At 38.2% G+C, this 24,804-nt stretch overlaps 1 protein-coding gene across 7 annotated transcripts in view; it reads left to right on the top strand.

Moving 5' to 3' along the window:
* Positions 1-5,827: 5,827 nt before the first annotated feature.
* The window catches only part of Grik1 (glutamate ionotropic receptor kainate type subunit 1), a 353,747-nt gene continuing 334,770 nt past the window's right edge, over positions 5,828-24,804 (top strand). For all 7 annotated transcript variants that reach the window (XM_090348515.1, XM_090348492.1, XM_090348500.1 and 4 more), the window contains exon 1: positions 5,828-6,138. In XM_090348515.1, coding sequence (XP_090204641.1) covers positions 6,024-6,138 — 115 coding nt within the window. In that variant the 5' untranslated portion in view covers positions 5,828-6,023. The remainder of the gene's footprint in view (positions 6,139-24,804) is intronic.

The raw sequence follows: 24,804 nt of genomic DNA, 5'->3' as shown, positions 1-24,804 counted from the left end.
CTGCAGCTATTCCCTGTGACTGTAATAGCTAATATGGTTTGTGAAACAAATGCAATAAAAATAAAACATAAGCATAATCGTGCCATTGAAAACTTGCAGTGATCTCTCATTTCATCCCAATTAAGTGATTGTTCACAACCTCCTAGGAAATTTGTAGCTCTGAACACCCATTGCCTGTCTGAATTCACATTTACTATTTTTTATAAGTCTCAACTTTCCTGCCACAATAGAATTAGATAAAAGTTGTCCATACTGTGAATGTGCCAATTGCCACTAACCTGTCATTTTAAATGGCTCATGATACATGATGTGAATTCACTTTAGTTACTTTTTAAAGAAAAATATTGAGGACTATGGAGCCAGATTAATTCACTTCAGATTTTGTCATCTAACTGTAAGATTTCTTTCTTCTTTTTTTTTTTTCAGTTGAGTCATGGGGCTTGAACTCTGCCTAGGCGCTGTCCTTGAGCTCTTCCACTCAAGGCTACCACTCTACCCTTGAGCCAAGCCACACTTCCTATTTTCAAGAGATTAATTGGAGGTAAGAATCTCAGGTCCTTTTGTGCTCTGCCTAGCTTTGAACCTTGATCCCCAGATCTCAGCTTTCTGAGTAGCTAGGATTACAGACGTGAGCCACTGCACCCCACCACTAACTGTAAGATTTTTTGCCTCAGGAATTATCCCCCATTTCCTCAGCTGTGACATTTGCATAATAGTAATCTTTATCTTCTTATCACCTGAGATTGTTCATAGCATTGAGTAACTAAGTATATGTAACCCCCCGATCCCCCTCACATAAAAGGAGGCCCTGACATATATAAGTAAAAAAGAAATGCTATTGGTTTTTGGTCGGATGTGGGGCTTGAACTCGGCCTGGGCTCTGTCCCTGAGCTCTTCTCCTCAAGGCTACTGCCCTACCTCTTGAGTCCTGATGCTACTTCCAGATATCTAGTGGCTACTTTGAGATAAGAGTGTCACGGAGTGCCCAGCCTGGCTTTGAAAGCTTCTCAGATCTCAGGCTCCTGAGTAGCTAGGATTACAGGCACGAGCACCTCATCCAGCCAAAATGCTATTATTTTGAGAGCTCTTCCTATTTATAAATAGGAAAGGACTGAGAACAAAGGTAAGCCTTTCCTTGACTAAATTTGTGTTGTTTGTTTCATTCTTAAAGGAAAATCTCCTCTTTGCAGGGAAAAATGGACAATTTTAGTCCAAACTCTTCAGACAATTGTTGAGGTTGCCAAAATACAAATAACCATGTAAAGCAGGAACTTGTAGTTCGAGGTCAGTCAGGGCTCCCAATATCCTGAGTGCCCATTCCAATCTTTTCCTTCTTTACCTAACTCCACTTACAGATGGAGAAGCTAAACACTAACACAGTTTGAATCTCCCATCTGACTGAATTTCTTTACACTCTTGTTTTATCATAATAGGAAGCAAAGGAATGAAGCAATGAAATCCCTTCTTTGTCTTTCAAAGACTCATGACTGTTGCTTTCTGTAGTGCTTTGACAAACAGACTGGTATTGGTACTGAAATCACTATAAAATGGTTAAGATGTGTATAATAATATCCACAGTGGTGAGAAATAAAATATACTCTTTTTGGTATTTTTTTCTAACTTGAAGAAACACATTTAAGATTGTATTCTAGACAGTATGCTAAATCACATGCCAGGGATATCAGTGCGCATTAAATTGGCATGTTGGATGAATTTAAAAGTAAATTTTGAGTCATGATTCAAGTGTGTCACAAGTTTACAGTTGTGAATTGGTAGGTTCACAGCTTACGAGATGGTGCAATTCATCCAGACATTTCTGTATTTGATACACGTTGATTAAGCTCTGCTTCCAGACACAGCTCTGGGCCTCAAGATTTCAGACAAACAGAGCAGAAAATGAAGCTTATTTGTAAGAAAGAAGATATATTATAGAGCTGATAATAGCCACACAAGAAGCAAGCAGTACATTGTGGAGGAAGCCAAATGCAGGGAGTTTAGATCCAATGAACAAAATGAGCAGAGGTAAATTAGGGGAGGCAGGATGTTAACAGTCCATAATATTCAGGCAGAGTGTAGACCACTGTGATTTGGTATAGTAGTTTCCAACCAGGGGTGAGACTGTGCTTCAGAGCACATTTCACAATGTCTGCAGGCAGTTTGGAGGTGTCAAAACTTGGGAGGACGTACTGCTGACATCTAGTGGATAGATTTCAGGAAAATGACTAACTAAGCATCCTCCCTTGTACAGGATAGGCAACCCAATAAAGAATTCCCAGACCCAGATGTCCAAAGAGTGGAAGATGAGAAACCTCAGGCCACAATGGTGATAGTGGTGACACAGAGAAGTTGGTTAAGTTTAAGCCAAGACCATGTTCATAAACTAATAGTGTATGATAATAAAGTACACTTGGAGAAGGACTACCAAAAGAGAAATCAATTGTGATCTGAATTGCCAGTTTTAATAGCTGGTTAGAAAGTGGAAATCATTCTGAAATGAGTCTGTGATACTGTGTCAGTCTTAAAGGATTTATAAAGTTGGCTGAATGAATGGAGAACATAGAGGCCACCTTTGAACAAAGGAGATTTGGGAATTCCTGGCTTAAAAGTAACATTCAATATTCTAAAATTATATGATATCACCTAACACCAAAAGTATGAAGTTGTCTCTAAGAAATGAGGCTTTAAAAGCCACTTAGTCTTTTGCTTTTTGCGCTCTGGAGAGCATGGTAAAGATACATAAGTACACTCTCACATCTTGAAGACACAGCATTAACATTTGGATTACTTAGTTTAAAAGCAAATTGTTTTTCCTTCATCTAGTGATCTTCTATGAAGGGATTGTTATCTAGGTAAGTCTACCAGCCCTGCTATGAAACACAATGCCACATGCTACTATATCATTTTATTATTAACAATGTTATAAGAAATTAGGACTATGAAAATAGTCCTATATTTGCAAGATAGGACTTGCAAATTAAGAAACCAGGCCAGCCAAGGGGGCTCACACATACTATAAACAAACCCTTGCTACATCAACGACTATGTTTGTTTGGGTTTTTTTTGCCAGTCCTAGGCTTGAGCTCAGGGCCTGAGCACTGTCCTTGGACTTTCTCAAGGCTAGAGCTCTACCACTTGAGCCTCAGCACCACTTCCAACTTTTTTCTATGTATGTGGTACCAAGGAATCGAACCCGGGTCTTCATGCATGCTAGGCAAGCACTTTAACCACTAGGCCAAACTCCCGGCCCCATCAACGACTATGTTTTAAAAAACTTAAAGACAGAACAAAAGAATTGAGGGCATGACTCAAGTGGTAGAGTATTGTCCAGCATATATAAGGCACTAGATTTGACCTGGAGCACCAGGATATTTTTTTTTAGAGTGATTACCATACTTAGGCAACACATAATTGACTAACTCAAACCTTCTGAAAAAAATGGAAAGTAAATTAGTAGCATCCGATGATCAGTCATGGGTAAGTCATCTCTATGAGTTTGTGAATAAGAGCAGTGGAGAAAAGCATTTTAATAAGGAAATATGTTTTAGTTTTAAGCTCTAGAAAATTCTTAAGATACAGACAAGTCTCTTAAGTGTTCCATTTATTTCTTTAGGGAATATGATGTCTCTAGCTCTAACGAAGCTAACAAAGTGCTATTTACATATATCCTAAAGGTTACACCATTAAAAAGTATTAACATTTGATTCAATGGCTTTGGTCCATCTATTCTTTTTTTTTCTTTTCATATATTTTTTATTGTAATTAATAGAAGGGTTACATTATATTCACTAGATAGAAGGTGCATTATTTCACATACATTGATGCCCTTTCTCATGTCTTGGTCCCCATTTCCCTTCCTCCCACCCACACCCCTCATCTTGTTTCCCCCCCTTCCCTATCCAATTTCAAATAACCAAATATGCATTTATCCAATATATCAAATAACAAAGTGAAATACTGTAACAATATGAGATAATCAAGGGACAGCAAAAGAGATGAGAGATAACATAGTACATTAAGGACAACAGTCACTCATTATATTGACCCATCTATTCTTGTCTAGTATTGTTGATTTACTTCAACCAAAGTTTTCGCCTCTGCCATTTGGGAGTATATTTAGAAGTTAGAAATACAAATATGGATTTGTTTAAACAAAAGTGAGATATAGTGAGAAATAAGGGCATTGGTAACTATGGCATAAACTCATGCACTCCCTCAATGGTCCTTTACGAATCTTATTTTGTAGATATGGAATTAGATCTTGTGGAGTACATGAGTCAGAATAGAGTAGGTTACGAAAAATATAAAGCTGAGTTGTTTGTGACTTTGTCCTCTGGTCTGCTAACCACACAGAGCAACTTTGCTGCTTATGAAAGGTAAGTTTAAGAATCCAATCAAGGAACTTGAAAAAGGTGAGGACAAGACAAGTGGGTTAGACAAAACAAAGGAGAGAAGGGGAAGGGGGAATAACACAGTCAATAATTCAATGTATATACTACAAAATTCAAGAAAATAAGGGAAGGGATAGGGCAATGAGAATGTTGGAAGGGGTGATATTGATTGAGATGTGTTCATAAACTGCTTTGCTAAATGGCAGCTCTCTTGTACAACTACTTAGAGATAATTAGTAAAAATAAAGAAAACGATGGCTCTGTAATTCTATCCCACTCTAGGCTCATGGATCTACGGACAATTTTCTTACAGATTAATGTAGTTTAGATCAGTTTTCCAAAACCCTTATCTTTTTAGAAGAAAAATAAATCTCTATGAGATGTTAATCCAGAACCAGTAAACACATATATAGAACATCTCCCACAGAGCTCAAAGGAAATTAAGCCAACATGATCAGACCCTGATTTCCCCAGAGAAGTGTCCTTGTCCTTCTCCAAACCTACATTGTTAAAATAGCCTATTTCCAGTGTTCAAATGTGACAGTCAAAAGAAATTAGGAAAAGCAGCGCTCCAGAAGTGGCCATCTCCTCACTTTTGTACTTGTAAATGGAAGCGATTTACAAGACATTATCTGGTGTCCAAATAGGAAAGATCAAAGGAAGAAAAAAAGGAGGAATGCTAAAGGGTTCCCCTTCCCCCCCTCCCTCTCCCCCCCCTCCTGCTCCTTCTTCTCCTTCTCCTCCTCCTCTTCCTTCTCTTCTTCATCCTTGTCAAGAGTTAAAACATGAACTCTGATATTTGTCTGCAATCTTGCTCTCCAGAAAGACGATTTTCCATCAAGAAAGACATGGGGCAATTTCTAGTTGGCCATCTCTTAAGACCTCCCTAATGGGAGCGCAGGGACTTGCTGTCCTTTCTAGGGAATAACCAGAGGCTGCCTCTGCTTGGCCGGGTAGGTTAGATCTGAGCTGTCTGGACTGCCTTCCCAGCAGCAAAGTTGAGGCAGAGGAGGAGGTGAGGAGAATGGGGGGGGGGGGGGGCATAAACACAAGGGTGGGGCCAGCGAGGGGCGGAGAAAAGCCAGGACCTAGGGGAACCCGAGAGTGGAGCTGACCACGCTGGGAGCCTTGCGCTAACTCACCCGCGCCTCTCTCCTCCTTCTGGATCCGCCTCCCTCCCTCCCTCCCTTTCTTCCTGCTTCTCTGGCTGCACCCCTCCCCACACACACACCCCTACTCCCCGACTTTTGCATCTGACAAGAGAGCGAATGAGGAAGACGTGTGTGCGAATTGGGGGAGCAACTTTGCTCAGCTGCTGTCTGCGCTCCGCCAGCCCAAGCGCGCTCACCCTGCCCGGCTTGCGGTTCATGGAGGAGGAGGAGGAGGAGCCGTGATGGGCTAGCGACGGACCGAAGGACAGCAGACAGACAGACAGACGGACGGACGGACGGACGGGAGCACCGTCCGGAGAGCCCGCTCCGCCTTCCCACGCCTGTTCCCTCTGGAGCGCTGGTTGGGGAGGTGCAGGACCCCGAGGCTCCGGGGGAGGATGAGGCGGGGACCCTGTCCGAGCGGAGAGCACCTCGCCGCCCGCAGCCACGACTGTGCCTCGGCATGAACTAAGAAGCTGGGAAGATGGGGCGCGTGGTCCTGGCGCAGCCCGGGCTGTGGGCCGGGGACCCTAGCTGGACCCTCCTCTATGTCCTCTGCTCCATCCTCCCGCAGACCGCCCCTCAAGTGCTCAGGATCGGTGAGTGAGCCTGGGGGAGCGCCTCGGGCTGCCTGCCGGGGTGGGGACCACCGCTGGCACCGCGGGTCCGGGGTGGGGGGGAGGCAGTGCGCGCCCGCGGGGATCAGAGTGGGGATGGTGGGGGTCGGTACAGCAACAGAAGGCTCTGGAGAGGAGGCGATCCCCCCCACCCCGCCCCGCTTCTCCGGGCGGGGGGGATACGCTTGGCGGGGTTTTCAATCCCCAAGAATGTAGGCAGCCACGCAGGGATGCAGACTTCCCTGGGTTGGCACCTATGCCAGGCGGGAGGTCAAGAGGGGCCTGGGCAGCCTCTGGTGTTGGGCGCCAGGATGGATGATGGTGAGATTCCCCTCAGCTGCCAGAATGAACCTGGACCGTCCACAGCGCGGTCTCCCCCACCGCCCGCCCACTGCTGGGGTACCCACAGGAGCTCAGACCACTAAGGCTGGGGGGATGGGGCATCCCAGAGCCCCTAGGTCCAGCAGCCGCCGCCAAGTTTCCTAAGTTGTGTGCTTCTAAAGGGGCCCCCCAAAGTCCAGAGGGCTCCTTCAGTGAGGACTTTGGGGGTTTAAGGCGTGGACGCGGTCATTTCGCCTGGAAGTTTCCTTCCAGTCGCCCATTCTTCCCAGGGAACATGATAATTGAGTTCTCCATCCAGTGAGCTTTGAACTCAAAAAAGAAGTAAAATGCCATCTCAGGAAGGCCGGCCGAGCGCTCACAAGCAACCTCTGTTCAGTGGAGGCATTGAATGGTTTTTCAGGCTTTGGCGCTTGCTTATTCAGCTTCTTTCCCTTTCAAAGGAAAACCAGTACTGATTTTTTTTTTTTTCCTGAGTGCCAGCGTGCCCTGTTTCCCTGGTCACTTGTGATGTAGACAGTTACAGGAGAGCAGCCACAAGTGAAATTCCCACAGCACAACTGGCTCCCAGCTTCCTTCACCCACTGGAGCCACAAGAGCAAAGCCCTGTGCTCTGAAAGATTCTAACTCACACCCTCTCTAGGAATTGATGAAATTTACCTGGAATCTGCCCCAAACACTGATAGTGAGTGCACTAGAGGCAGTTGGTCAGTTATGACCTTCAACTAGTGAATCTCTTCGTTAAAATAGTAATCACAACAAAAATAACAATAATAATGCTCTGATGGGTCTTACTTTATAACTATGTCACTAGTGATTTCTCCCCAAATGAAGTTTACTGGTTGGGATTGTGTTTTCTCCAGACATGTGAAGTCTAGTTGTCAAGAAATGAATTTAAAAAATCAAATATTTACTTTTACTGTACAGACATGTCTTCTGCTATGGAGAATCATCCACATTGGTCAAGCAGTTGATGCTCTACTGAATTCTAAAGTGGTTCTTTAAAAAAAATATCACTCATAATTTAAGATACTTTGCCTGAAGTCTGTTCAAGTTTTAGTTTCCAAAACTGGGGATGAAATCAATTGTACTCTTGTGAACAATATAAGCTAAGTAATGAGTATGTGTTACAATTTGAAATGCCTGTTAACTTAATCGGTGTTTTTGCATGTACATTTTAAACTTGGGAAGTACAAGTCTGAGAGATGTTAGAAATGGCTATGTCAGCCAGTCTTCCCTTCCTGTGTGTGTGCTACCACACACAAGGTAGCATTTTTCTTTCCTTCATCTTGCAAAACTAAAACAGATGAGGAGGGCTGGCAAGGATGTTTTTATGACATATTTGTTCACAGATCTGAGCAGGTATCTAAGTTGCAAAATCAACCATTTGAAAGTAACTTTCAAAGTGAAAACAAGCAACATGAGTCATTGACTTGTTAACATATAAGCCACAAGATAGTAGAATTCTCCCCACCCCCAAACAGAAGCTGAAATGCGTGAAAGTGAAATTGCATGCCCCACTATTGTTTCTTGTCAGTACAAATGTCTCACAGTTATGGCCCTGTCACCTGTGGCTGGCCTGGGCACACATAGCCAGAATATATGTAAGCACTGGTACATACTTTTTAAGTGTATTATTCAGCACATGGAAACCAGCTTTTGCTCGGAGGACCTTTTACAGTGAGTGTATTCTGTCAGTCTAGTTCAACAGTGAATAAAAACTATCAGTGAGCAAGTGTGTGTCTGTGTCTGCTAGAGTGTGTGTGTGTGTGTGTGTGTGTAATTAAATTGTGTACTTTTTCATCTCTTGAACACTAACTCTGCAACCAACCAACAGAAAGGGACTCTTGGTTAACTTGTATGTCGTTTTTTTTTTTTTTTTTTTTTTTTTGTCAATCACTTCACATATCCTGAGGTAAAGTACAACATAAGTACCAGGCACTTAGTATTATCCTGATGTGGAGAAGGTATTCAAATGTTTGAAAGAATTGATCTTGCAGAAACATCTCCTTAAACTGCCACTATTGAGAAAAGATATAAAATTTAAGTTAAAATTCACACATAGAAACATTTCACAAGTAATTGAAAGTGCATACATTCCTGGTTCTAGCACACATAGATTCTGAACATATAGTTAAGTAAAATCTTAGGGTTACAATTTTATGCAGAAGTTAATAGCCACAAATTGGGTCTTTTTGGTTATGGCACCTGAAATGTAAGTATCACACAGGAGAAGTTTTCCAGAAAATTACAGAAAAGAGAACTAGAGATGCTGTTGAGAATTTTATGAGGATGCGGTGGACATTCCTGGGGCTACAAATACACGACTATTGTGAGTTTTATCACCACACATCCTCCTAAGTGGACAGTCAACTTATTGCTAATGGTCGAAGAGAATTTATGCAACCATAGGAGATGGCTGTCCATTACCGTTCATGGAAGGAAAATTCCCATGCAAATATACAACTTCTAAAGTTTATGTCTCATATTTACAATAATAACGCGAAGCCACACTGAATGGTGCATCAGCTCTTTCCTGTACTTATGTAGATGTGTGTATACATGTTTATATTCATAAATATAAACCCATAAATATTTACATTAATAAAAGTGGAAGTGAAATAATACGTGAATAATACCTTTTGTCTTGTATATAAGTTTATCTGATTTGGGGTGGGGAAGAGGAAGCATTGAAATGATGGGATACAAAGAGTCAACCAGTTCAGCAGTGATACTCACTAGACCCTACGTTCAAAATGAAACTATACAACTTTGAGGGGGAAGAGTGTTGGGAGAGGAAAAACTGGGAGAGAATGAGAGAAGGGGTGACACTGTTCAAAAGGAAATGTACTCATTATCTGACTCCTGTGACTGTAGTCCCTCTATACATCATCTTTATATATTTATTTATTTATTTATTTATTTATTTTTATTTTTTGTGGGTCATGGGGCTTGGACTCTGGGCCTGGGTGCTGTCCCTGAGCTCTTCAGCTCCAGGCTACCACCCTACCCTTGGGCCTGGGTTTTGTCCCTGAGCTCTTCAGCTCAAGGCTACTGCCCTACCCTTGAGCCAAGCCCCACTTTCAGTTTTCTAGAGGTTAATTAGAGATAAGAGTCTCATGGACTTTAGTGCCTGGACTGGCTTTGAACCATAATCCTCAGATCTCAGTCTCATGAGTAGTTAAGATTACAAGCATAGGCCATCATGCCCAGCTTATAATACATTTGTTTTACAGAGGAAAGCATACAATGGTTAGTAAACACACATACACACACACACAAGTATATATGTGGGTATATATGGTGTATATGTGTGTATGTATATATACTCATAGAAGTGGAAGTGAAATCATGAGATTAAGAGTAGAGTATAGAGGCGCTGGGAGTTTGTCCTAGTGGTAAGAGTGTTTGCCTAGCATGCACGAAGACCAGGGTTTGATTCCTTAGTACCATATACATAGAAAAAGCCAGACATGGTGCTGTGGCTCAAGTGGTAGAGCTCTAGCCTTCAAAAGCCCAAGGAAAGTACTCAGGCCCCAAGTTCAAGCCCCAGGATTGACAACAAAGAAAAACAAGAAAACAAAAATAAAAGAAAGCTGAGCGCAGTGGCTCACGCCTGTAATCCTAGCTACATAGAAGGCTGAGATCTGAGGATCTCAATTTAAAGCCGGCCTGGGCACCAAAGAAAGTGAGACTTATTTCCAATTAATCAGTAGAAAACTGGAAATGGTACTGTGGCTTAAGAGGTAGGGTGGTAGCCTTGAGCTGAAGAGCTCAGGGACAAGACCCAGGCCCAGGGCTAAGGCTATAGCTTTGAGCTGAAGAGCTCAGGGACAGAGTCCAGGCTGAGTTCAAGCACCATAACTGACACAAAGGAAAAAGAAAGAGAAAAGAGAGCAGAGTGCAGAGTGGTTGGTACATATATATGTGGGTACATAAGGTAGATGTGTGTGTATATATATATATATATATATGTATATATGTAGACATATATGTGGAGAGAGACAGGAAGAGAGAGAGAAAGACAGAGAGACAGAGAGAGAGAGAGAGAGAGAGAGAGAGAGAGAGAGAGAGAGAGAGAGAGAGAGAGAGAGAAAGTGAAATCATGGGATAAAGTGTACATTGATTGACAAACAATCTTGGACTTCACAGGACTGAACTTGGATCCTACTGCATGTTTACTAAGTATTTGTCTATATGTCCCATCTGAGAAACCGTATTAAAGCCATTGCTACCTCAGTGTGTCAGCAAAACTTAATAGAAGTAGAACACTAAGTAGAATAAAATATATCTGTGAAGCATATCTGCATAATTTAGTTGCATCAATCTTATATTTCTTATTAGTTTTGTGATTGATATTTTGAACCACTTGATATTACATATTTTATAAGAAAATTAAAGACTAGAGGTATGGTACATTTGGCAGAGGGCCAGCCTTAAGCAGGACCTTATTCTATATAACGAAAGATATTGAGGAAATTTGCATTAAGTGTATGGAAAGTCACTGTGACAATATTAATCATTAAAATGCCTTTTCCTTAAGAGAGGTCAAAATCTATTTTATATCAATTATTATATTGTTGTATTATCATTTTTTAATACATTAATGTTAAGATGCCCAAGATCTAGGTAATATCTGTACTTATCCATAGTTTTGCTTGAATGTATAAAACCCTGTAATTTGATTCTTAGAGAATTTAATTCTTTCATTGTACTGATAGGTATTTTCACTCAACAATTTCTTCTTGCTCCTCTATCAGGAGCAAGACACAAGTCTTAAGTGTGAGGCATACCACATGAAGCCAAAAAAGAATAGGTACACCTGGCCCTTTGAAGCTTTTGTCCCTATGACTTAAAAATCTGTGTTGCCATTTTAGTTTTTCATCAGACCTTTACCGAAGACACTACCCTTCTTGGAGAGTTTTCAGTTCTTGTTCTACCCTTGATTTATTGTATCAGTTGCATAGTAAACAGGGGGGAAAATGCCTAACATGAGACAGTGAATGTCAGACCATAAACAAGGAGCAGGGAGTTGCCTTTGGTTTAGGAAGATCAACTGGGTTTGAAGGAGATTCATTATAAGGTACACAAGTTCCTGTGGAAAAATACGGGTCCTCATATTAGCTTGAAAGCCACATTGCTTCTTGACATAGCTATAAAAGAAGTGCGTGATAGATCCATCAACAGAGATTTCCAGTCTAATATTAACACAATTCTGCAAACAAGCAGATGAGTTGCCTTACTATCTGCATTATTAAATTAGAACTTATGAACTAATACGAACACTCCATAGATACCAACTTATCTTCTTTTCTTGTATAGTTTGTGATCTCCAGTGATCAGAAGCATGATCACTGGATTTTGTGTCTTTATCTAAAACCAATTTATCTAAATTTTTTGGGTGAATGGAATTCAAAGCTTGTTATTCTGACCTCAAGTTTTAACCTCTTTATATTTAATTATGCTATGTGGATTTTTGTACACATTTACTTAGCTGTGCATAATAAGTTGCTACCCAACATAAGAGTAATGAATGGTTCTTATTTGTACTTCAGGAATAACTGAATAACAAAGTGAATATGGATTACACTTGTGGTAGAAAGAAGAAAGGTTACTATTGCCAAGGAGTGTCCCAGAATTCCTCTTAACGAAGGGTTAAAGGATTACAGTTAAATTAGTGAAGAAGTTTTGCTCAGCCTGCCTTGCTAACTTGCTGAAATCTTGTCAGAATATACAGTTTATTAGGCTGATTTTTAGGAAGACTGGCAGAGACCCCATTGCATTATAGTCTTCTTTTGTGGTCTCACTGGTACTCATATAACCTCGAAAGATGATCTGTATTTGTTTTGCTAGGCTAGAAGATTGAAGGCAGAACCCTCATAGAAGGAGCTTCGACTGTCTAACTGCTTTCTTAAAAAATTGACTGAACTTGAAAGGATCAGTTAAAATTTTTTGTCTACACCTCAAGAAGTAAATAATAAACATTAATTGATTTAGTGTAAAGATAAATGATGTTCATATATAAACTACAAAAAGCATAAGCCTTAATCAAAATACCTCATTCTCTGTTATTAATGAACTGGATTTGAGATCTATCTACAATTATCAATTGATCAGATCACCTGTGGGAAAATGTCTTCAGGGTCATATAAAAGTGTACTTGTATATTGAACAACAATAGAATTAAAATTGCTTCTTTTTCTCTCTTCTTAATAAGAAGGCTCTTATTTAATCATGATCATTAATTCCTCACTGAATATATACTTCTAGAGTACAGGAAAGGAAATATTAGCTAAGGAAGCTATTGGAAGTAGGACAAATGAAAACTCACATGTAATGTCACCTGCTGTTTCTTGTGAATAACCCAGATCCTTCTCCCATTTTGTTTCAGAATTCTTTAATAAAGACTCTAAAGTAGATTTAGTTTAATTGCCACTGGTCTCTTATTTAAAAATATTTTCAAACTATATTTTGAAACAGGGATATAAAGCCATGTATAGGTGTATGTAATTACTTCCACTTAAAATATAATTAACGTTAAATTCAAATATCTTAAAACAAAGAGTCCTCAAGTCACATGGCAATATATCATTCTTGTGGTTCTTATGAAAAATTTGTTTTTGTAACACATGAAATTTTGTATAATCTTACATGAACATATTTATAAAATCTAAGATAGGGTTAGCTACAAATTGGAATTAAAAGATTTCAATGCTTACTAGTGGAAGTCAACATATACTGACCTTTAGTTAGTGTCACAGAACTACCCCCTCAAGAGCTTGAGAATTCTTTCTCTGAACTTCCTCAATATTGTCTATCTTTGGTGCATTGGTTGACTACATAAATGTGATCAGTCCATTTTACAGTAATTGTCAAATTGCTAGTGCAGTACATTCATGAGTGTGGAAAGCAAAACATGAAATTGAATAACATATGAAAGCATATTGACACATTTGAAAATTTCTACTGAGTAGTATTTCAAAAGTTAAAATAGATTTTTTAATCCATACTGCATATTTATTTTTATTCTATAAATATCTGATTCTTCTTTTACTGGTAACAGTTGCCAATTTGGAAATTGGAATCACATTATTATAATTTTCATTCAAAATACCAACAAGAACATATTGAAGTGTCTTATTTATTACACTGAAAATTCAGGAATATACACAGTAATAAGTCTACTTTATTTACATAAATGTAGTTCCTGGTTCTATCCACTGCAAAGGCCTACGTAATGACATCTCTGTCACAACAAGAATGTCTGGCATCTAGGATTCTTTGAAGAAATAAATGATTCTAAAACAGGGAAGATGAAGAGTACATATGATTCAAGAATATACTGTAATGTCAAAATTAAAGAGATGCTCCCCCAGATATCATAGATGGATATGGTAATAAAGATATGGGCTAAATGACTGACCTCCCTTGAGTTTATACTAATAGATAAATGAGGAAAGAAAGAAAAAAAATGAAAGAAACGAGGAAGGGAGGAAAAGAGGGAGGGAGGCAGAGGGAGGGACAAATCCTCCTAGCAGAAGAGGCAAATGATGAAGGTCAATGTCAACATTGGTAAATTAGCCAGGAACTGGTATCTCACACCTGTACTCCTAGCTACTCAGGAGCCTGAGATATGAAGGACTACAGTTCAAATGCAGCCTGGATAGGAAGGTCCATTGACTGCCAGAAATGGAGGTGTAGTTCAAGTGCTAGAGTGTTAGCCTTGAGCAAAACAAGCTCAGGAACAGTGCCCAGATCCTGAATTCACACACACACACACACACACACACACACACACACACACACACACACACACACAATCAAAATGGTAAGTCTGCTCGGACTTAAGATGTGAGGCCAGGAGATGCAAATGGAATTTCACTTATCTGTTCTTCTCTCAATCTGAGAATTCTTATCCAGGAAAGGGGGTTACTCTACAAAACAGTTGGCCCCAAATCACCAAGAATCAAGGTCATACAATAGTAAAGGAAAGTCTGGGAAACTGTCACTGCCAGAGGGAGCCTAAAGAAGCACAATGAGGAAGTATAAGGTGATATCCAATGTAAGATCCTGCAGCAGAAAATGATATGGCATAGAAACAAAGCACACTGTATAAAACTGAGCACTCTTTAATAATAATGGTGTATGTGGTATGGATCAATAAGAATGTTTTTTAAAAAAATGTACCACATTAATTTAACATGGAATTGACAGGGTAAATAATATGGAGGATGAGAAAACTCCCTGTTTAATATTCCCTACTTTTCTATTAACTTAAAACTTTTTTAAGAGTGCATCTCTAAACATTAAACTCTATTACTCTCACTGCTATTATCTATAATAGGGAAAGATCTAACTATATCAAGAGATATAGAAGAAAAAAACTATTGTCCATGGTACACAAAATACTACATGATGCGTTTTCTAAGAATATCACTAAAGACAACCTTTAATGTTAAAATGTCATTAACTAAATAAGCATTATATAAAAATTGCTATTGACTTACATGCGATGTCTATGTATCTTCCTTATTATTCTTCAATGAGTTTATAGAAAATCAGACGCTTGCTATTTCTATCCACTAACATCTTAGTTTCCAACTATTATATGGCTTTTGTACTTAATTAAATACAATTTAACTTTGAGTATTGATTCAAGCATTGTAATATAGTCTGTTAAAGGCATTAAGTGCCAATGTCCTTGAATAGAAAATTATAGCAAACTGTTTGCAAGAATTCCTTTCTTAGCAAAATTGTTTAAATATGCTTTTAAAAATCAATACTTAATTCCCAGAGCTGGTAAAGTACTTCAAATTGGAGGAAGGATGGCAAGAAACAGTGCATTTTAAAAATAAGAACTCAATTACAACTTTTAGGGATTTCCTTTTCTTTATTTTTTGAATTTTAAACTTCAAAAATGTATGATAACATTTTGGAAATTTTTGAAATGAACTTGCATTCTGATGACTTAGCTATATTTACATTTTATAAAAAGTGTCTATATTTAATTTCCTAGTAAGATAGAGCCATCTTTCAAGTCTAAAGGCAACATTTGGCTTTTGAATCCTGGGTAGTGTGTGTTCCTTTTGTTCTCAGGATATATTTGAACCCTAAGGCTGTTTCTATACGTGCTCACTGAATTGGCAAAAAAAAACCCTTTATAAACCATTGTAAATGTTCAATAGGAGCAAATGGTTGAGAAAAGGATTGTACAGAGTTAAGAAATGGAAGATCCATTTGATATGATCCTTATGATAAAATTCACGTATTAAAATAGAAGGTGAAAATACTATATCATTATAGAGCATGGTGTATGATTTTCACCTATGTTGGCTTTGAATTTATATAGAGTACATTCTTGTTTATGAATGAGAACTGCTAGTGAATTCTGAAGGAATCCCATTTGTTTTATGGTACTGGGAGTGACTATTTCATTTTATTGCCTATTTTTTGTTCTTTTTCTAACTTCAAAATGCTTTGTTAAAGCTAAATGCTGTAGAGTAAATTCCATACCACTGAATCAGTTGTTTGCTTGCAGAATGTCTCAGTGAAAAGAGCCCTACAATGGGAGTATTTCTGGTATTGGTAATTCTTCCCTATATCACATAATCTCTCAGTGATCCATTCCCTTGTCTGTCACCAAATGGCTACTGGTAAGCAGCATGGTTCCCGGGTATATCCCTTAATCTCTTCCAATCTCCAATCCTTTGCACAGTGTCTGTTCTATTTATTATTAGGTCATTCAAAAATGCTGCTACACTATGTGCTACTGTGTAACATTTAACATTTATACTTCTACTAGCATGTATGAGAAATTTGGCTTGCTTCTGTAAAATTAAATTTAACTAGGCACAAATGACCAGTAAAGTCCTCACTTTTAATTGAAAACATGCATATCAATAGTAGTGGCACATGTTTATTGTCCCAGTTGCTGGGGCTAAAAAGATAGAAGGAAGGACCATGATTTAAGGCCAGTCCAGGAAAAAAAAAAACATTAGGCTGAAAAATAAATGAAATAAACCAAAGCAAAAGGAGATTTGAGCCAGTGGTAGAGTGCTTGCCCAACAAGCAAAAGAGCCCTCAGTTCAATACCTAGCACCACCAAAAAGACGATCCTACATTTTCTTCTAATTTCTTTTTTCTTTCTTCCTATAGAGATCAAAGATCCCTGGCTTTGTCAGGGGGTGAGATATGAGAATCATGGTTCAAAGCCTCCCCTGGCAGGGAAGTCAGTAAGACTGATCTCTAACTACCGAAATGCCAGAAGTAAAAGTGTGAGTGGCTCAAATGGCAGAGCACTCACCTTGAGCAAAACTACTCCAGAACATCGACCAGGCCCTAAACTCAAACTCTGGGATGGGAATGAGAATGAATGGGAGGTGGAGTAGGAGGGTAGGGAGTTGGTATGGGGCCAAATACCTGGCTTTTGAAAGCAAAGTAGTTTACTTCCTGTTACTTCTCCAGCACACCCATAATTGTAACATCTTGCACTCAACCTTTGTGTCTTCCCACATCCCTGACAAGAAAGCCTACTAGGTTGCCTTACTGCCCTTTCTTTACAATGTGTCACGATAGCACATTCTTTATCTTGCTTCTTGTGTGTGTTGTTAGCTCCTATCTCCACCAAGGTCGAACTCCTGAGTCAAACTGTTCAAGTTACCTTCTAGCCTTTCTTCTTATCAGTACTTTCTGTCCGTATACTCACTGGGCCTCTATCTTGAGTATCTTGGAAGCACCAGAGTGGCAAAGCTTACATTTTCCCTCTTCCCTCCCCAGGATCCAACTAGAAAGAACATGGGCTTTGCTTGCCATGAGAGATTCTCCTGCCCATTACACCTTCACTCTCCACTGCAGGATGGGTAGACCAGGAACTGATCTCTTACAATATGACACTTTTACTGGAACTCTAGAAACATACTGGCATTATTGAAGGCAGCACTTCTAAAATTAAAATCATGAAAAAACGGACAATAGCAAAATCATTCATTTCAGCTTTGTGGCTTTTGTAACAGAAAGCCTAAGTTATTTGTTGTTCTACCTTTGCTATTCTCTGTCTTTGTCTCTATGCTAATAAAGATACTACACTGTAAACAATGTATATACATGAACATGTGTGTACTTACTATATAATATTTCTATTGGTATATATAAATGTATGGCATACATATCTTGTTACATATATTCATTTATAAATAGTACATGTAATGCAATATATTTTATATATGTATACACATGAACATGTGTGTGCTTACTATATAATATTTCTACTGGTATATATAAATGTATGACATAAATATCTTGTTACATATATTCATTTATAAATAGTAATTCAATATATCTTATATAATATGTACAAAATATATAATTACATATATATGCAGATTTACACTAGTATATATTTCTTTTACTATACCCCCAAGTATATAGTACTATATACTATTATATATGTTTTTCACTATATATCCAAATATATACTACTCTATATATTTATATATAAATACATGCATAGATATGTGAAGATTCTAGGGTGTATTTTTGCCCTGTGATTTATCTAGCATTCCTATGAGAAAATCATATACACAACTGTTTCTGGGTTGTGAATAACTAGGAGAAGGAGGTGGGGTAAGCAGCCAGTGTATGAAGCCGGGCATGGAAGTGGAGGGAAAAAAAGAGCGAGAGGTGAGGCAGAGGCGGAAGTGGAGGTAAAGGAAGAGTGGGAGGTGACACAGAGGGACTCATAGACCATAACATCTTATTATATCTCCAAGATGTTCTCAAGCTATGATGGCATTTGGAACATGTGCTTTGTGGCCTATAAAAATGTCCTGCTGGTCAAATTGGAAAACAGGAAAGACATCACATCATCTAGGCCCAATTAACTGGGAAGGATTGATGACATCTGTTACCTCTGTGAAGCATTTCTCGAAAGTACACAGTGGAAAACTATAAAGAGAAGACATAGAGGAAGAATAATAGTTTCATAGAAAAATTGCTATAAATAATCAGCTTAAAAAATCTGAGTGTGATTGTCTTGGAATTGTAACTAAATGGTAAGGAAAAAAGAGTAAGACTCATAAATCCCTGTAAACAAGATAAAGAAAGTATATAATTTAAAACATTGAAAATATTTCTATGTATTTTATCGGTTTCATTATGACATCTCTATGCAGGCCTATGACAGAATTTAATTATATTCAGTCCTACTATTGATTCTTTAATGACATACATAAATCTAAATAAACAAAATATTTAAGACCAAGCTATCTTTCCAATATACGGAAGTCTAATGTCCTCATAACAGATAAGAAAACTGAGACCCCCCAAAATAAACAGGAACCACATAAAATACCTAGGAACCACATTAAACTCCATACATCCTTGTCAATGTTATTTTTTTACAATTTCCTTATTCTTGTGCAACTCATTTTAGAAACATTACCAATCCATCTTTAAGTGAGAAATGGTAATGAGTAAAGATGACACCTGAAACGGGGCATGGTGATTCACGCCTGGAATCCTCGCCTCTCAGAAGACTGAGATCTGAGGATCATGGCTCAGAGCCAGCCTGGGCACTAAGACCATGAGACTCTTATCTCCAATTAATCACTAGAAAATGGGAAGTGTAGCTGTGGCTCAAGGGGTAGGGTAGTAGACTTGAGCTGAAGAGCTCAGGGACAACACCCAGGCCCAGAGTTCAAGTCCCATGACCCACAAAAAAAAAATGACAGGTGTAAGTTTCAGGAGACAAGAATTACAGGATTAATCAGTATGATTTTTAAAATCAAAATAGTTTTTTTTGTAGCAACAGGTCTTATTTTTGAGGTGTGTCAAAATAAAAAGGGTATAGGAAATGGAGTGAAGATATTTGTCAGGGAACATTAAAATGGTGCTAAATAAATAGAATTTGTATCATTCAGAGCTGTTATCAATAAAGAAATCTTAATAGAAAGTCATTAAACTGTCATTTTAATAGTAAACTATTGTTATATGCACGGGAATAGTTTCAAGAGGGCTCTCCTTGAGATAAATTCATGAATATTCCAAATATATACAAGTCTCTTAACTCTCACACATTTACCTGTATAATAGATACAGTAGGTCTGAGTATGCATAACTTAAAAACATGTACTTATGGTACTATCGCAAAAATTACTATTATACAGATCACCAAACACTAGACCTTATTTCATGCTTGGTAACATGAATAATGTAGATGCTTGACTCATTTTTCCCACAGTGCCACACAGCTCCTCTAAGACACACTGCCTTGGAAGAAATTTAAATTTTTCACTATTGCTTAAATCAGGCACCTTGCTCCTTTTGGCTTGGTAGAATTTGCATTATTTTATCATGTTTTGGGGTCCCATTTGCATTTTGGAGGGCACATTGTCACAAAATTAAGGATAACGAAGTATTCAGAAAATCGCATATAAACCCAGCTGGGAATAATGTCGGACCCACTTGCGAATTTCTTTGAATCAACTGGGCATGTGAGAAATCAAAATTTTTGTTTCTGAGATTACTTTTGATTTATTTATTTATGTTTTGTCTATATTTGGTCAAAACCATGCAAATGAGGTGGGCTGACAATGACATAGACATTTCTGGTCAACTTATAAGTCGATGAATGAGCAGAAATGTCATCTTATTCAAAAGGACTCAGAAAACATTAGAAGTAGCAATTACAAATGAATGAGATAAGACACTGCAATTTGGAGCACTTAGCTTTGTACTGCCGTAATATTATTACACAGATATGCCAGGAATGATTCAAGTTAATGTTGTCCTTTGCTCACACACACTCATATACACACATGTGTATATGTGTATACACATGTTTGTATGCGTATACATGCATACACGTGTGTGTGTGTGTGTGTGTGTGTGTGTGTGTGTGTGTGTGTGTGTGTAAAAGGAAAGAAAAGCTGAAGAACAACATCTAACACTGTGAGAATTTTGTAGACATTCAGAAAGGAAGCCGCCAGCATGAGATCTGAGATCCACATTCGTATAAGTCAGAAGTTTGGAAGGTAGGGTAAGGTGGAGATGCAGGATTTGTGTGACACCTATAAACAGAAAAATTGGGGAGCAATTCCTGGTGAATGTGCTGAAAAGAGTTTTCTGTGTTGTTTCTGTGGTAGGCATTTCATTTGGTTCCATGGGAGATAACCTTTCAAGTAGACATCAGGGCTTTGGAAGGAACATTTGACCCCTTTTTTTCCCCTTCTGAGGATGACCTTCTAATTTGTGTTTCTCTATCATTTACTTGTTCATTTATTCATTCTTTTTTGTAGATTGTCTTATCCCCAAAACATTTCAAAGGTGTAGAGAAAACAGATACAGGTATTAATACCTAATAGAAATCTATTAATGAAAGTAATAATAATTGTGAAATAATATAAAGGCAGTGTTGCTTCCCTGAAAAGATCACAAATGTATACCAGAAAAATGTATCTGAATTTTCTAGAAGCTGAAAGACAAAGGGAAACAAGATTAACTTCAAGGGTCCAGAGTTTGCCAGTTGCTAAAATTCAAGTAAGAAATTCATCTTTTCATCTTGATAAAGGGAAGTGATGTGACACTGCAGACAATAACCTTACATTAAAAGCAGTAGTGCATTATACACTCGTTTCTTGTAAAGCATGAAATCTAACATGTTAGACGTAATAAGACACCAAATGGTAATTAAAACACTTTATCAGTGGTTGGGTTTTGGATTCTACTCTCAGACCAGGATGAGGAGGAGGATTCACGGACATTTCTTCAGAATATCTTGATATATACTTCCTCTGGAATTAGAGTTCATCTAAGATTAAATGTGCAATATCTACATCCCAGGGACTGGACAGCCTACATTTTACCACAAATGATTTGTAAGGATTGTCACTGAAATTTGCTCCCTCCTGGAAGGTGAGCTGCCCAGTGTGTAAGAGAGAGAGGTGAAAATGAAGTGTTTACTTCTGGTTATAAAAGCAGATGTAAGTCTTTGGCTCATTTTTTAATGGGATGGTTGTTACTTTGGAGATTAGTTTTGGAGTGATTCAATTTTTTGACCTGTTGATCTATTTTAGATATGAGGCCTTTTTCCGTTGTATGGTTGGTGAAGATCTTCTCCCACTTTGTAGGCTTCCTAATTAATTTACTAGCTATGTCCTTTGCCATACAAAAGCTCTGCAGTTTAATGCAGTCCCACTCTGATTTGTTGTGATTGTTGGTCCTTATTAAGAAAGTTTCGACCTGTGCTAAGGAGGCCTAGTGTATCTCCTATTCCTTCTTGTAAAGTTTTCAAAGACTTAAAGAGAGTCTTCTCTGAAGAAGAAACAAAAATGGCCTATAGACACATGAAGAAATGCTCAACATCTCTGGTCATAAAAGAAATGCAAATCAAAACAACGCTAAGATTCCACCTCACTCCAGTTAGAATGGCCAGGATCAGGAAAACGAATAACAACAGATGCTGGAGGGGATGTGGCCAGGAGGGATCACTACTACACTGTTGGTGGGAGTGCAAACTCGTTCAACCACTATGGAAAGCAGTGTGGCAGTGCCTCAAAAGGCTAAACATAGAACTCCCCTATGACCCAACAATTCCACTACTTGGCATTTATCCAACCATCCAGAAACTAGGGCATACTAAATCCACTAGCACAACAATGTTCATTGCAGCACTATTCACCATAGCAAAGATATGGAACCAACCTAGATGTCCCTCAGTTGATGAGTGGATCAACAAGATGTGGTATTTGTACACAATGGAATTCTACACTGCTGTCAGTAAAAATGACATCGACCCATTTGTTAGGAAATGGAAATACAGAAAAAATCCTATTAAGTGAAGTAAGGCAGACTCAAAGGAACATAGTCTCAATGGTTTCCCTCATTTGTCATAATCAGTAGAAACCCTGGGCTCTACTAGCAGAGATTTGCAATAGAGCAAAACCTAGATACATAAGCCCATATAGTATGAAGCTAATAGAAAGGACCTCAAGGATATTGAAACAAAAGCCATATAATGAATGATTATTGTCCTTAATGTACTATGTTATCTCTCATCTCCTTTGCTGTCCCTTGGTTATCTCATATTGTTACAGTATCTCACTTTGTCATCTGATATATTGGATATATTTGTATTTGGTTATTTGAAATTGGATAGGGAAGGGGGGAAAACCAAGATGGGGGGATGGGGGGGAAGGTAATGGGTACCAAGACATGTGAAAGGGTATCAATGTATGTGAATTAATGCACCTTCTATCTGGCAAATATCATGTAACCCTTTTATTAATTACAATAAAAATATAAAAAAGCAGATGTATAAATACCACATGGTGAGGATATGGGCCTTCTATCAAGCCGGGAAACCTAAATGAGATGTCTACTTGATCAGGTCTCCTTCCATCTAGATGGTTGTGAGACCAAGAAACAGGATCAAGATGTTTTTCCAAGAAATTCTTTTAAGAGCATCATTGGCTATAGTGACAATCACCTGTCTATACTGGAGAACAAAGCTGCAGCGCCAGTACTGAACAGACACCAGAAAGGAAAAGAAACCAAATGGGGGAAATAAAACCCTAAAGTTCTTTGAGACATAAGTTTAAACGTATCTTACAAGTAAATTAAAGCTAAGTAAGTTAGGACCTTTATACTGGTCTCATACAGTATCAAGTCTAATGTATTAGCACATTCAATATTGCCTACTTATTGTGGTGGAAGGTTTCAGAGCAGCTGGTCTTAGCCTGTCTTTCTTAGAATCATAGTAGAATAAAATTGGCTGTGTCATGAGGTCAGTTCTTATGACTAATAATATATCTGTATACCTAATTCCTCTTTTTCAAATATTCTCATTCATACTTTTTATGAACTTAACTCTGTGTCTGTGTGTGTCTCTGGGTGTGTGTATGTGTGTTACTGTGTATGTGAGTATTCATTAGAATCTGCTTTGCATACCCTGGTTGGCAATAAAACTAAATCTTTTTTTATCCCTTCTGAACCGTTCAGATACTTCTCTGTAATCCTAATCACTTCCTCTTAGAAAAGCCTATTTTATCTAACAGGACTATTGATTGTATAAGGCTGAAGGGGAGTAGTTTGAAATTTTGCAGGCCAGCCTGTGGTCATGAATGCCAAATTTGTTCAAATTCTTTTTCACTTCATATTCAGGAGAACTACAATGTGTTTAAGATTCAAAAACAGCCAACAGAACCTGAAAGGTTGTGTGCATTGGTTTAAGATTTTGTTCTTCTGTCTGGGAACCCTTAAAATAAAATACAAAAGATTTAATTTTGTAGAAAATGTTTGTGTGTGATAAAGGCCGTGCTCACAAAAACTCATGGTAAATTCCCAAACGTACACCTGTCTCATGGGTAAAATGTCCCAGTGAACTATAAATCCAATTAATGATAGCTTCCTTGTTTCATGTTAGTCACTGGAATTACTTTATAATTTTGATATTGTTTCTTCTATTTAAGAATTATTATTAATGCACAACATAAAAATTATTTGGAAGTTGAACTTCTCTGTTATAGTTGTGTGAAAAAAGCTTAAAATTGACATTTCCAGCTGAAAAGTAATGTGCAGGATGGAAGAAAAAAACACTTCCTTAGGGAAAGAGAGGAATGTGACATTATCAATTTATTACCATCTAAATCAGCATTAGACCCTCTCTAAATCTATCAGTTGTCTAATGCAGACTCACTGAAAAGTAAAATTTCCTGTAGAAAGACTCATTTATACATATACTGACAAGACACCAGGGCTCATTCACAAGACAGAGCTGTGCGATTCAGTACCAGATCCTTTGGGGCCATGTAGAGCTATCACTTTCTGGCTTGGCTTTTGGTCTTTCTCACCCAACATTGGTAGTTGAGATATTTCCTGAGTGAAGGGGTATCTCATCACCCTTCCCAAAAATCTGTATATACTTCAATGCATCATTTTGGGGACAAACATTGGGTCCAATTTCTAAAAAATGGATGGAGTATAACAACAGACATAATGAGTTTGAACTTGACCCATTCAAAAACCAGGATTTGGTTTTCTTTCCTTTTTCTTTTTCTTTCTTTTTTTTTTTGAAATGTTTGATATGTGACCATGAAGAAACAAATGGAAGAATATGAAATGGAAGAAACAAAAAAGAATTTGAAGACAACAGACTTGTGTATAAAGAATGTTTTAAATAGGGGGATTTATAATACTGTATTTACTTATATTGTATTTTTAATTGTAATGTACAGAGGGGTTACAGTTATATTCACCAGATGTTAAGTGCATTACTTCTCACACATTGATACCCCTTCTCATGTTTTTTTCCAC

Source organism: Megascapheus bottae, chromosome 1, assembly GCF_031878675.1.
Source record: "Megascapheus bottae isolate mThoBot1 chromosome 1, mThoBot2.hap1, whole genome shotgun sequence".
NCBI lineage: Eukaryota > Metazoa > Chordata > Mammalia > Rodentia > Geomyidae > Megascapheus > Megascapheus bottae.
Note: the sequence above shows the minus strand (reverse complement) of the source record. Positions and strands in the feature narration are given on the sequence as shown.